General features: G+C 40.2%; 1 protein-coding gene across 1 annotated transcript in view; it reads right to left on the reverse strand.

Annotated features, from left to right (window-relative positions):
* The window catches only part of bmpr1ba (bone morphogenetic protein receptor, type IBa), a 61941-nt gene that overhangs the window by 2691 nt on the left and 44666 nt on the right, over nucleotides 1-14584 (reverse strand). Inside the window, exons 4-8 of the mRNA XM_054773936.1 lie at nucleotides 3249-3411; nucleotides 3074-3173; nucleotides 1249-1351; nucleotides 1057-1153; nucleotides 840-978 (exon numbers count right to left, since the gene is read on the reverse strand). Of these exons, the coding sequence (XP_054629911.1) occupies nucleotides 840-978; nucleotides 1057-1153; nucleotides 1249-1351; nucleotides 3074-3173; nucleotides 3249-3411 (602 nt within the window). The remainder of the gene's footprint in view (nucleotides 1-839; nucleotides 979-1056; nucleotides 1154-1248; nucleotides 1352-3073; nucleotides 3174-3248; nucleotides 3412-14584) is intronic.

Genomic DNA, 14584 nt, shown 5'->3' on the forward strand with positions numbered 1-14584 from the left:
CATAAAAGTCTAATCAAAAGGTGAAATATACTTTTTTTTTTCACTTTCACCGCATCTTTTCAACAATTTCAGACCTCATCATATAAAATGAAGTGTTGTTGTTTTATTTTTGCAGACTTCAAACATGCACCTGCATAAACATGGCCAATTACATATAATGAGCCTTATAATGATAGGTATGATAGGTATAGGTATGATCGGTATGATAATGATAGCCTTATAATGATACATAAACATTTGTATACATATTGAGAATCAAAAAATTCTCAAATAAGCAAAATCCCCTGCTGAAACAATTGGAAAACAAAAAACAGCAAAAATGAGGAAAAAACAGTAGTAATTTTAATAATGAAGTTAATATAGTAACAGAAAAAAATAATTTTAGTGCCCTAGAGTTGAAATATATATATATATTTTTTTTAAGTCATTGTTTATCAGAAACAAACTCAGAAAATCAGGTTAGGGAAACAGTTATTATGGGAATAAAGTGAAAATATTATGGGAATAAAGTCATAATATTAAAAAAATACAATTTACAAGGATGATTTTTAAAAAAATAAAACAGCGAAAATGAAAAAAAGAGCAAGGAGCAAAGTTTAGACTAATAATACAATTTTTCAGCTATATCACAAAGCTGAGATGCAGTTTTTTACCGAAATATATATAACTTCTTAGCATATTCACATGTGGTAGTTTACAAAGTATCAAAGTGGTCCTTGCATCCTTTCATATTTCACTATGTGGCCTTCCGTGAAAAAAACTTTGGGCAGCCCAGCTGTAAGGTTGAATGGCCTGAGTGTACTTCCTCCTCCACTACTAGTGCAATACACGCATCTCACCAACAGAGGGAGCCCTGAGCCTGAACCAGAGCTTTGCGACTGCTCTATCAAATCCTTCAGGGACTCTCCAGGAGGAATGAAGGTCTCATCCTGCTCCAGGCCGATGGTGTAGCGAGGGCGGGACACCTGCCGCTTATACCTGCATGTATCACAAAATAAATAGTTAGCAGAAGCTTTTACAGACAAAATGCAATCAGCTTTAAGAGGTGCTCATGACCTGAAGTAGCAGAAGACAATAACAACAGCCAGGATGATACTGCAGACGGTGACTGAGATCAACAAGGCCATGTGGTGGATCTTTTCATTCACATAGACTGCAAGAAGAAGAATACAAAGGAAAAAGAAATCAAACGTCAGAAGTAGAAGTTGACACTAAATGCAGGCAGGAGAGTAATGAAGAGAAACCTACTAGGCGGTTTAAGCGGAGGCAGAGTCGGATGAAGGTTTCGATTGCAGTAGTCTTGATCTGTGCAGCATTCCAGTGACCTCCTCTGACGCGAGCTCCAAGTGTCCTGGACACAAAGAAGCAAAACTGGGATGATGCCGAGGTCGTATAGCCTCTACCTCAGGGGTGTCCAAAGTGCGGCTCGGAGCCACTTGTTTTTTATTGACCCACGGCACATTCTAAAAATATTATTCATTAAGAAAGCTAAAAAACTTTTTTTTAAAGCAGCAAAAATGGAAAAATTAAGTAATTTTACAAGAATATAGTCAATTATTTTCATGAATCATTAATGAGAAAAATTCGAGAATAATGTCATAATATTATGAGGAAAAAAAACATTTTAATGGCATAAATTTGAAATATTAAAAAAAAACTTTTTTTTTACTGGTGTAACACAAGAAACATAAAACAACAAACAATAATTTTTGGAAATTTAGGTTGCGGAAAAAGTGTTTAGAGAATGTTATGAGAACAAAATCATAATTACAAGAGCAAAATTTACAAGAAGAAAGTTGAAATAGTTGGAGGGGAAAAAAACAGCAAAAAAAAATCAGTAATTTTACGAGAATAAAGTCAAAATATTGCGATAAAAAAAATCATGTACTTATGAGAAAAAAAGCCACAATTTTAGGGGAATAAACTCAGAGACTATGAGGAAAATAATGTCATTGCAGCAGCACAGAGTTGAAATAGTACAGACAAAATATGTTATTTATTAAAAGTCATCATATTATTCTCTGGTATTATCTAACTTATTGTGTGGAGACATGAGGCAATAATTATATAAGCAATCTTCACTGTACTGCAAAAAAGATCGGTGAGGATAATTCATCATGCCGCACATAGACAACATACAAACCCTTAACATCACAGATTAGCACATTTTCAAACAGCTAAAATAATGGCTAAAGTTCACAGTAACTTGCTACCCAAAAATGTCATCCAGTTTGTCTCTATAAGAGAGGACAAATATGATCTCAGGGAAAGATGAAACCTGAAACACTTTTATGCAAGAACAACGCTGAACACCACAGCATTTCAATTATGGAACGGATTGAGCGAGGAACTGAAACAATGCACCAAGATGAGTGAAATCAAAAAACAATACAAGCAGTTGATGTTTGCTAATTTGCTTTATTATGCTTGTCTTCATCTTATTTATTATTATATTGATTATTATATTTATTGTTCTGTCATGCTTGTTTTTACTTATTATTATTTCTTTACTATTACACTGATTATTATATGGAATAATATTACATGGAATACAGGAAGTGAATAATATGTACTGTACTAGATAAGGTAAGTAGAACTCATTGATTGTCTTGAGTCCCCTTAAATGCCATCATTTAAATACAGCATCTGTTCTTCCAGGCACAAATAATTGGTCGCCCCACAGTTTGTATCATTTTTAATATTTTTAAATATAAAAATATATTTACCTTTCTTTATAATTCATTCTAACATGGTCATGTAGATGACCAATACGTATCCTCCGCTTCTTTGATACTATATACATAAATGATGCAGAAATGTTGCCAGATTTCAACAATAATATTCAACAAAAAACAATAAAGATCAAATGAAACTGTTCCGTGTACGAGCAAACAATGTCATAATCAACATTTAACAGAGTGATCCTATTTTTGGCTCATTAGCAATGCAGCAAATTCAAATGATCCAAATGAAACTGTGATCTGTGCAGTGGCAGATGTGGCGGAGGTGGACTATGAATGCACGCGGAATACAAGAAAATAGAAATGAATTAAAGTGATTTGAATCTACTCACTCGACACTGAAACTCAGATCCAACCATCCCCAGACAACCTGCACTCAAGACTGGTACGCCGCCTTCCTCCTCCACCATGGTAAAACAGTAGCCATCAGTCCTGGATAGCCACATTTGTGATATTAATAATACGCTAATAAACAATCAATAAACCATCTGTCTTGTGTGACAGTACCTGCACGTGTTGTTGGTAGAGTCGTCAGGACAGTGGTGGTAGCAGTGACACCACAGGAGTCTCTGCGACGAGGAAGCGGTGGACGTGCTTCCGCCGTTCTCCTTGCCGCCCTCCGACGCCTCCTTGCTGGACGCTCGCAGTAGCATGCTGTCCAATATGTTGCCTAGGAGACGAGATGAAGCCTCACAGTATGAGTGAGCCCAATAACACTAGGAGCGCAGCAGAAGAGTATCCACCTCCACAAAAGTTGGAAAAGAGGAATGAAAAGAAATCAAATCCTGGTCTGACCACCAGCTCTAGAAAGAAAGGCATTCTGAAACGCAGAATGTGAGCTGTGGACGCCACCGTTTTGTTAATGTTCTGGTAAAGCAGGCATATTCAGTTTTTTGGGTTCAAATAAGCTATGAAAATAAATGAGTAGCTCTCATTTTGTAAAAGTAGCTCTCACAAGAAAAAACGTTGGGGACCACTGACGTAAGATGACTTTAAAGGAAGATCATCGTCATTTTTCTAATGGGAAAACACATTTGAAATGTCTTAAAACCCCAAAGTAGAACAGCTTAACTAACAGATTATGTTCAACTTCTGAGTTCCACTGCACAAAGGGACCAAAATCTTCAGGCAAAATGCACACAAAACGTCTGTGATCAAATTCTAATGGATTGTATTCAGCTATAGAACCTTAGAGTACTAGTACTAGACTATACTGGAAGACTTTCAATACCCTCAGTATTTGTCATAGCTGGGAAAAGTCATGTAATTCTACTTCTATCATCATGCACAGGGGCTTTACGTAGGATACACACATAAATTATGGCTCCAAGAGGATGTGCCCCCCCCAAAAAAGTTTCCTATTTCTTGCGACTGTACTGCAGTACTATAATGTTGCACTAAGAAGCAAAGCAGAGTACAATCTTAATAAGAAAAACACTGAGAGACTGAGGAGTGATACTATGCTGATACTACAGTCCACTCCCACAACAGATGTTTCTTCATTCTTACTTGTGAGATTTCTTCCAAAAGAACCAGAACAAAGCTGATGTATTCCGACTTATCCTATTTCAAAGAAGCACCTGTCACTTGAGGTGGGGGGTGTTAGAAGGGGAAGGGGTGGGTGACGGATGTTTCACTCCTTGGTAGCTTTTAGGGTTTTCATTCATTCCAGCACGATCATTGGGAGCAGATGCCTAACAGCTGCTAGCGGAGATGCTGAGAAGTGAGCATGAGGGCTTCCTCCCTTGGATAAAAGTGCTAAAGTGCTAACACGCACTCACAAGCCGCTTTCCTCCCACAGATTGTGAATCACACCGGAACCAAAATGGCATTTGTCTGGCACGGCTTGCCAAGAATATGAACACTATCAATCTTTCACATTTACACAAAACTCATTATTGCCTCCCTCCTCTACGACCGCCTTTGTACAAACTGTGTTGACCAAACAGCATGAGGGAGATGAGGTTTTAAAAGGGGGTCACATCCACAATTAACCAACTGGAGCAAGAAGGAGAAGAAGGACAGGAGGAGGGGGAGGAGGGGGGTGAAGAGACGGGATGAGCAAAATGAGACGTGACGGAGCTGCAGGGAAGCACACAGGAGATGTTGGCCTTTGCTGCCCTTTCTCTCACTTTGTACCCCTCCTGCTAACACTTAGTGCACTCTTCTTAGGCCTTCTTTTAGCCCTCCCACATGTGGATCTGTAAGGTAGCCATGTCATCCTCCATTAAAACATTCTTATTTTCCTCACCTGGCGTCACTACGTGGGTCCAGTGGGTCACCTTGCGAGGTGAAAACGCCTTCCACTTACTTCCTGCACCTTGCATCCATCCATCAAGCAGACGAAAAAAAACAAAAAACACAGGCAGTGACCGAAGCAACACGAGCCGTTTACAGCTCTGTCTTGTCAAATGCGGTGTGGACGTAACGAAACAAGTCTACCAACTAACTTTAAATATCATACAAACCAATAAGCAGCAGCGAGCGCTTATTTAGGCACCGCGAGCGAGCACTGAGTGAGCAGCAAATCCAGACATCATGAGCGCGAGGAGAGTGGTCTTTATGCGCACTGAGTATGTTTTTACGTGCGCTAATTTTGGCATTAATGTGACGCCAAGCGAGTGTGTCTCGGGAGGGGCGGTCGCTGTGTGTGACTGGCCAATCACAGAGCGCGAAGAGTGAGTACATAAGGAGTTACCCAATGAGGATTTTCCTTCATCACGATTACGGATAATGACGAGCTGTACTTATTTCATGCTCGTACTCGGCAAAAATGCATTATCTGGCTCATCCCTCCGAGATATGCTCACTTTTTGAGGCGAGCACCAGGAATAAAATGCAATATGAAATATTAATAATTGGGCCAATGTTAGCAGATGTAATTGTCACAGGAGTCTTTGCGTGAATCCTCAGCCTGCCAGTCTTCTTAGATTACAATATTTGCTGGAGGAATAAACACTCTGAGGCATCCATCAACTGCAATAAAACACGTCACAGTCTATCTAGTGCCAGTCTATCTAGTGCCATCTAGTGGTCACAACGAGATACAGCATTTTAAAATATTTCATGAAAATATAACATGAAAACAGAAAATTGTAGCTCCAATGTATTTATTTTTTAAATCGATAAGTGTTAATATGTCAAAGGTGTGCATTGTGGAGCGTTGACAAATGAAACGACTGTTAGTATAATAATCAGTGTTAATAATCAGCGCATTTCACACACCACATGCTGGCATGCCAGCGGTCCTCCCTCGCTCTGTTGGCGGCGACAGTGTTGCTGTTAGCAGTCATCATCTTTTGGTAACTTCTCATAGCGCTCCATAATAATTACTAGCTCATCTTGTACAAAATACACTGGCTGGGATCACTTCACTTTAGTGTGAAGTAGACTAATACGACGTCAAACGCCCCTTTTCTTGTGAAAGCGCACTTAGCACAAAGCCGAAAAGCAGACTTGACAAAGTAAGTTGATAACCACCGTTGCAGTACCGTTCAATTCTGTTTGAGGAATTTAGGCTTTGTTGAGTTGCATCTTGGGCACAAAGCCGGGTTGGTTGAGCCACTTTCGCAGAATACCCCCAACGTTAGCACGTGTGTTTATTTTTGTCATTTCTAGTTGTCAATCCTCAAATGTTAAAACACAATGTTGTTCTCTCCTTTTTGCCTGTCCCCTCTTAAATCATTACAAACCGATCACCGCGGATGTTATTACTTTTTGTCTCATAGTTTCTCTTTCTGTACGTCCCTCTCAAACCAAGCCCTTGAAGCTCTTACCTTTTGTTATTTAGTTTGTTTCCCGAGTATGTCCCCTTTTAAAACAAGCTAAACCAAGCACTAGCAGGTGAGGGTATTGTGTATTTCGCCCACTCTTATTGTTGGTCATGTTTTGTTATTGCTTTTTGTTCTCTTAAACCAAGAGAATCCCAGCACTAGTAGGTGAAGTTGCTGTCATTACCTTGTGTCCTTCTACCTGTCTATTCCCTCTTCAACCAGGTGTTACTGTTGTTTGTTCTCTCTGTTGTCTGTCCCCTCTCAAACCGAGGTAAACAAAGCACAAGCACTTTGTTATTGATTTATGTTTGCCCTTTTAGCTCGTACATACTACAATGCTCAAATGTTCTGACTTTGCCAGTATGAATGACTGAATGTAGGCGTGGTGTTAGGATGGTGACACTGTGACCAATTTCACAATATTTTCCTATAGGAAAAATTGCCAACAAATTGGAGGTCAACATATTGTTTTTGACCAAACATCAAAACATATGTGAAGCTAAATAACGTGCACCGTGAGAGTCCCAACCTCCAGGTGCTTGTGCGACACCATAATTGTTTCAAGCTCTTTCACTCAAGCAGCCTTTCACATGCCATTAGGAGCCTTCAGGTCCCCCCAATGGGTCTTTGAGGCCTGATGGCAGGATATAGGGGCCACTGTCAACACGCAATTAACAACGCTTGGCCCCCACAAACCCCCAAAAGCGTAAAAGCCTCTTTTCAACACATGGGGCTTTGTGCAGAGTACAAGCCAAAAAAGAAGACAGAAGAGGTGAGAGAGAGGGATGTTGGGTTTGAGTAACAAGATGGGGACGTCAGATTGAGATGGAAAGGCCCGAGAGAAAAGCGTATTCATTAGTCATTGTGCCTGTGTCAAATAAAGCCTTTCATCCAGCTAGTGTAAACACTACCTGCCTCCCCCTTTCCACTCATTTCCACTCCCTTCCTCCTCTCCGTCATCCTTCCTTTTGCCTCTAAGTGGTTGTTCATCTTCTCCGTGTTTGACAGAGCCGCCGTTACATGGGGGAGAGATGTGGAAGGTTTCATGTACTACTACTGCCCACTTCTTATCATCACACTCCTCTTTATGTTCTTGGTGTTCTATGTCAGTGCAGCGATGAGCAAAAGCATCACACATGTGCTGGAATGTCTTAATGACTTTGGGGAGTCGGACTGGTCCATCCTGATACAATTGTTGGCCAAGATCTAAAGTGGTGTGATAAGCATTATTAAAACCCTTAAGACAACCTTGAGAAAATGATGTGACGTTCAGAGTTTCAGTCATTTTGACTGTGTAATGTAGGTAACATTTGCCAGAGGGCATTTTAGAGTTGTCATCTTTGTAAATGAGCCTAAAATGGCAAGGTACTGACACATTGGCCAATACCGACACATTTGTTCCTAATGACCAAAAACACAATTTCTGATCCCACATTTATATTAACATAAACTAATGCCATCCTTTACGTTAAGATTACAATTTTGACGACTGACTTTTTCATTTTAAATGGTTATATTTGTCCACTTTTTCCCATTCAAAGCATGCAGCAAAATTACATAGGTTTTGCTGTGTTCTGCAAGGGTGATAAGTGTGTGTCTGAAAATGAGAGGTGTGTTGGATAAAGGTGTGTATGTAAAATAAAAGTATAGTAATCCCTTGTTCATCATGGTTAATTGGTTCCAGATCCGACCGTGATAAGTGAATTTAGGATTCGAGTAGGATTCCTTCTCTATAAATTGAATATTTTTGTAGTTATGGCTTAGAAAACCTGTTTACAATCTGCTAAATATGTTTTTTAACATTATTAGGACCATCTTGATATGAAAACAAAACAGTGCTCATTTACCAATTAATTCATCTTTGAAAAACCGCGATAGAGTGAGGGAGCGATGTTGGAACCATGATGTAGCAAGGGACGACTGCGGTTTTGGGAGCGCTTGAGAGTCATTTTTTGTTTTCTTTTGTTATAAAATAAATACATAAATATAACACTGTAGAAATAATAATAATAATAATAATAATAATAATAATAATAATAATAATAATAATAATAATAATAATAATAATAATAACATAAAAAGCAATGTTGCTATCAATCATTAAGTAATCTCAGGGCCAAATAATAATAATAATAATAATGTAGGTACTTTGTCATTTCATTTTTACGCTAATATACAAGCCTTTAAAGTGTTAAAACACATTTATATTAAACATGTATATTTCAGGCTAAAGGGTTCAATTTAAAGTGGAAAAGAATATGTTTATACAATACCATATTTTTACAGCAGGTTTTTTGGACGCTGACATTTCTGTCAAATGTAATGAGGATACTTAAAGAACCTTCTCAGGGGTAAAAGTGTGCAAATCTTCACTTTAACCACATCTAAAACATAGAATCACAACATTAAGCAATGGGAAAGCAGCAAGAGAAAAAATAATTGGCATGGCAACTCTAACAGTCACATTTGAATGAATGAAGGATGCACTAATGAGTGTTTGTGCTCTTTTTTTTCACAATGGGGGTGAGTGATATGTACACAAGGATTCTGGAACTCCCAGCTCATTCCAGAAAAGAGCCACAGAGCAACAGTGGAGGACAGGAAAGGGAATGAAAAAGGAGAATGAGATGAGCGCAGCACACTGAGCTGAATCACGCTGCTTTGGTGTACCTTATGTGACTCATAAATAAGTCAAACTATATCCATGCCACCTGAAGCCTATTTGTCTTAAACAACCGAAATCTAATCTACAGACAATGTATGCACCAGTTGGGATTTTGGCTACAGTATATCATGTCCTTCAACAGTTGATTCATAGGATTTAAACACAATAATAAAGATAATCCAATACTACAGTATACAACCTAAGGTCATGAGATGTTTGACCAAAATATTCCCTCCAAGGTCAACCTGGATTGCTTGGCAATGAGTAGTGTCTTCCAACATACACTATGTAGACAAAAGTATTTGGTCATGTGATCACTGCACCGACCAAGAAGTGAAAATGGAAGAGAATCTCGGTTGTAGTTTATTGCAAAGGCGTCTGGTGGGGTTGGGGGTCCCTTTCCACAGCAACCCCTCTTTGCTGGGTTCATTAGATTTACAAGCCTCGCAGAAAATAGCCGTAACTGAAACAATTGCCCTGCAGGGATAAATTAGTTTTACTGATTCTAAACTGTTGATTCTAATCTTCTGCCTGAGAAAATCCATTTATGTCATTCCTTGAGTTATTTATTGTCTCTACTGAATACAAGTGTGTGTGTGTGTGTGTCTGCTGGAACATATTTCGTCTACAAAAGGTCCTAAATTGTTTTTACCTGACCACAAATCAGACATGAGATCTCTCTGCCTTCAACATTCACGGTCCTGAAGAAAACTGCTATCGGCCAACTGTGTCCACAGATGTGAAACTCAATCCTATTCCGAAGTGTCTACTACTGCACCCATTCCCACACACACAAGCACGCACACCCACACACGCATACAGTTTACTTTGGCGAGTCGCCCAAGTGTTTTCACGGCCACTCAAATAACGTGTAAGACATTTCTACGATTCATTCTGGCATCCGTCGCTGCGATTTTGCGATTGTTTGAATAGCGCACAGTCTCCACTCGGCCACTGTTTGATCACTTTTTGCAATAAAATGGTTAAGGACGACCATATTCTGCGATAGAATCAGGTATTGCCACTGCTAGCGCTACTCGTTAAGCACAAGCTAATAAAATACCACGTGAAGTGTAAAAAATGAAGGCCACTTGACCATCGATCAACAAGGAAGGGCTGTTTATGCCTCAGGCCAAACTAATTTGGCACACTTCATGGATAGTTCGTAGGAAATAAGTCTGCATAAACTCTTTGGAAAAGACTGAAGGTGATTGGATGATAGTTGTGTGTATGTCACATCAATTAGAGGCCAACCAGCAGAAGAACAAAGTACATCAGTGTCATATTCGGAAGTATATTTGAAGTTTACAGATGCGGTTTTCCGTTGGTCATTTTGCCCATATATGGGCAGAGGAGGAACATGACATACTTAAAGAGATAGTTTTTAGGATTTTTTGACATGAAAAATGTCCATGACAATGGAACACATGCGTAAACAAAATGGCTGCGGTGTCGCGGCGGATGCATCTTCATCACACACACAACAATGGACAGCCAATAGCGCGCAGCCAATAGGATGTCAGAGAAAGTAAAGCCAAACATTTATTAGGCCAATGTTTTACTCTTTTGAACACATATTGTGTGAGAAGCCAAACTCTTTGCTAAATAACCCCAATAACTAACCGGAACTACGTTTCTCATCACCGAAATCCGACCAGAACTGGGCCCATTGGACCAAGTACGGGATAGGGATGTCATACAACTTCATGTAAAAAAATCGGAATCCTAAGATGATTATGTTACGCTGGGCATGCTCTATGTTTATGATTGGGTGCCAACGTTGACGTTTAACTATGACATACGTGTTTCAGCAGAGAAAAATGCCATTGAAACACAATTCACAATAATCACATTGAACTTCTACAGAGAGGGCAGAAAAGTTCAGACAAAGACAAAACCAGGGATTCATGGATCATCTTGCAGATTTATGGTGCTCACTAGCCAGGCATGCTATCACAGTATTTTATATCACCTTGCTTCTGACAGAGAGCTGGAGTAACATTTATGATTTAATGCAATTGGTGCATAAATAAGTCGGCCCGAGCTGAGTCTGATACCTGGATACCCCCCTCCGCCCCCTCACATAGTAATAAAGCGTGCTGAATACTCACGGCCACATTCACACTCACCTGCTATTTTTACCATATGGGACATTCTATTCCCGTGATACCATCATGTGACACATTGTTCCATGGTGGCATGCAAAAATCATGCTGACAAACAATAGGCACACACACGCAAACGCCTGGCCAATGGTGTGTCGCGGCAAATATAACAGGCCCAGTTTAGGATTTGAAAGAATGAGTGCCAGTTGACAATACACTTCCACAGTGCAGATGCTCAAGAAGTGCATGATTGATTTCAAGAAACTATAGGGAAGGGACACAAATCACACGCAGGTACTGTTAAGAAGGGTATGAAACGGGGGAGGGGGGATGTTTGCAAACCCAAATTAAACATGATCCATCATGAACACCTCACTCGGCATACACATAGCTACATCAAATGTTTGACTATTTAAGGCCTTCAAATAGCACATTTATTGAAGTGATTGAGTCAAATTGTTGTTTTTCAAATAGTAACCTTGATGATCGAGAACTGGCTATTTCCATACTGTTTTCTAAAAATAAATTGCAAGAGAAACCAACGGTAGGGAAACAAAAAGCGAAAATATTTCCTATTTCTGACCTCAACTGCTTTCAGAGCACCTCGACACCACTTTCTCTTTGGAGAGATTATTTGTAATAATACAGAGTCATGTCCCTGATGCTTCCAAAACAAACATTGCTACCAATCAGCTGCTGTGGCCTCTAGATAAGTGGTGAAAAAAAAATGCAAGAAGCACCGCACACACTTTATGAGAATCTCAATTTATTCTCTTTTTGAATGACACTTCAAAGAAAAGGCCAAAAAAAGGCTCTGCGTTAAAGTCTGCTCTATTTTGTGAAGCATTTGCATATTCTACAAATTAGTGCATGGATGGACAGCTTTGGAATGTCATAGTGCATATCGGAAGTTATGTTTCTCTCCATGAACCACAGCTCCCCAGTGCCAGCAGCAATCGTGCGGCCTCAGATCACAACTCTACCACCACCATGCTTGAGTGACACAGTTATCTTGGTACAGCAGAACCCGCTTAAGTCGACCTAGAACCTAGAACGGTGCATGTCCACAATCCGACGAAAGCGGTGTTTATACTTACACGTATTTTTCCTCACATTTTCCCTGCAATTCGTCGTGGCAATGAGAGTCATTTAGATGGCACACCTGAAAAGATTGAAGACTAGTATGCGCACTCTTTGTGCACTGTTTATGCACTTGGCATGCAAAATTTGTGACCAAAAATGGTGCGCATTGGCACCCCCAATGTCAAAATCAATACAAGCAAACCGCAACAGGAAAGGAACTGCATTGGAACGGCATTGGGCCTCAGGTCGCAGTGCTCTTCACAACCATTACTAACAAAATGCACCCATTTGCACAAATGGAGGAAAATCTGGAGGAAAAGCTATCGGAGGTTCAAAAATCGAAAGTCGCAAATAGTCTATTTTCAGTTATGTCACACCAATGCGAGGGATGTCAACTTAAATGGGTTCCACTATAATCACTCTTTTTGTGAGCTGTTTAGACAATCATGGTGCTTTGACTCATTTTCAATAGATAGTAAATATACTGCTCTCCAAGCTGTACACTGACTACTCAAAAATATATTCACGTTTCATTTCTTGAGTATTGTCCCATGAAAAGATATACAGTAATAAAAAAATTGTTGAGATACGGTAAGTCATTCACAACCAATTTCACTCCAACTGAAAAACAGGCATGTCTGCAGGCAATGTGACTTTGTTGGGCATGCTACAGGTTGTGATGGTGTGTGTGTGTGCGTGTGTGTGTGCGTGTGTGTGTGTGCGCGTGAGTTAGAAGTTGATGGTGTTAACATTACAGCTGCGATGTGTTTATTTCCCAGTGTTCTGGTCTGTGGTGTCTCTGTTTAAGCGGTTCCTTTGCTCTCATCTATAACACATGCACTACATATACACAGTGTGGGCCTAATGGGAAGATTTCTTGTGATTTCGCAGAAAGTAACAAATGAACAAATGCCACCAGTGTTTAAACATACTAGCAGTGCGTACATGTGTGTGTTTACAGTCGCATGTGCTCTACTGTCTAGCGCGTGTGATTATCTTGCCATTAACTGAGGCACATATCAACCATCGCTGGCTCCAGGCCTCCTCTGCACTATCTCACTGGACAAACAGGCTGTCAGCTTGCCCTGTTGCACACACACACACACACACACACACACGCATGCATTTAACACACATTCCCATCTGGACAAACAATTAGGTCCATATCACAGCATATGATTGCAAAGCCATTTGGCTCAAAGTGGCCATGGTGACATCTACAAATGAGCTGAAAGCACAAGCTCAATTCAGCATTTTAGGGTGCTTCTGTAGCTGTACATATTTAACGTTCCCTGGTCTGAATCAGTGGATGGGTTGTAAATAAAAAACAGCCTCCAAACTGATAATACACAGTAGCTCACAAAATTGAGTATACCCCTAACATTTCACTGAGCATTTTCTCAAGGGACAATATTATAGCAAGTCACAGCAGTCGGTGTACAGATTTACTATCCACAATTATTGTCTAAATAGCTGGCAACACAAATGAGTACACCCCACATTGAACAGGTCCAAATTGTGTCCTTGGTGTGGATATTTGGTGTTTGTCATCTAGCTCTGCCTTAATCCTCTTGGGCATGGAATTCACCAGAGCTGCACAGCTTGTTACTGGAATCCTCTCTCCATCACTGGTGGAGCTGCTGGATGTTACACACCTTGCGCTACTCCACTTTCTTTCCTTCTGCCTGAGGATACCTAGGTGGTCAGATGGGTTCAGGTCTGGAGGAGACACCGTCTTCACCTTCAGCTTCCTCTTCACTCGTCATCTTGGAAGTGTGTTTGGACTCGTTACTGCCATGTGGCCCAGTTTCCCAAGGGAGGGAATCATCCTCCGTGTCACAACGTCATAGTACATGCTGGAATTTATGTTTTCCCTGAACCGCAGCTCCCCCATTGCGGGCAACACTCGTGCAGACTGCGACACCACCACCACCAATACACGATTACTCAATTGTGTTGCCAGCTATTTAGACAATAATGGCTGTGTTGACTAAAACCTATACTGCTACACAAGCTCTACATTGACTACTCTAAAGCATACCCAGGATTATTTACTATAGTATTGTCCCTTGCAGAGTCTGAGCACCTAATGTGGATGTGAAAGCGGTCCGGGAATATGTATCAATTACAGGATGTAATACCCCACAAACTCTCCTCGTTTCCTGTTTAGGGGTCGACTTTGGCTTGTTTTCAGCGTGCGGCAGTGATAACTCGCCT

Source organism: Dunckerocampus dactyliophorus, chromosome 4, assembly GCF_027744805.1.
Source record: "Dunckerocampus dactyliophorus isolate RoL2022-P2 chromosome 4, RoL_Ddac_1.1, whole genome shotgun sequence".
Classification (NCBI taxonomy): domain Eukaryota; kingdom Metazoa; phylum Chordata; class Actinopteri; order Syngnathiformes; family Syngnathidae; genus Dunckerocampus; species Dunckerocampus dactyliophorus.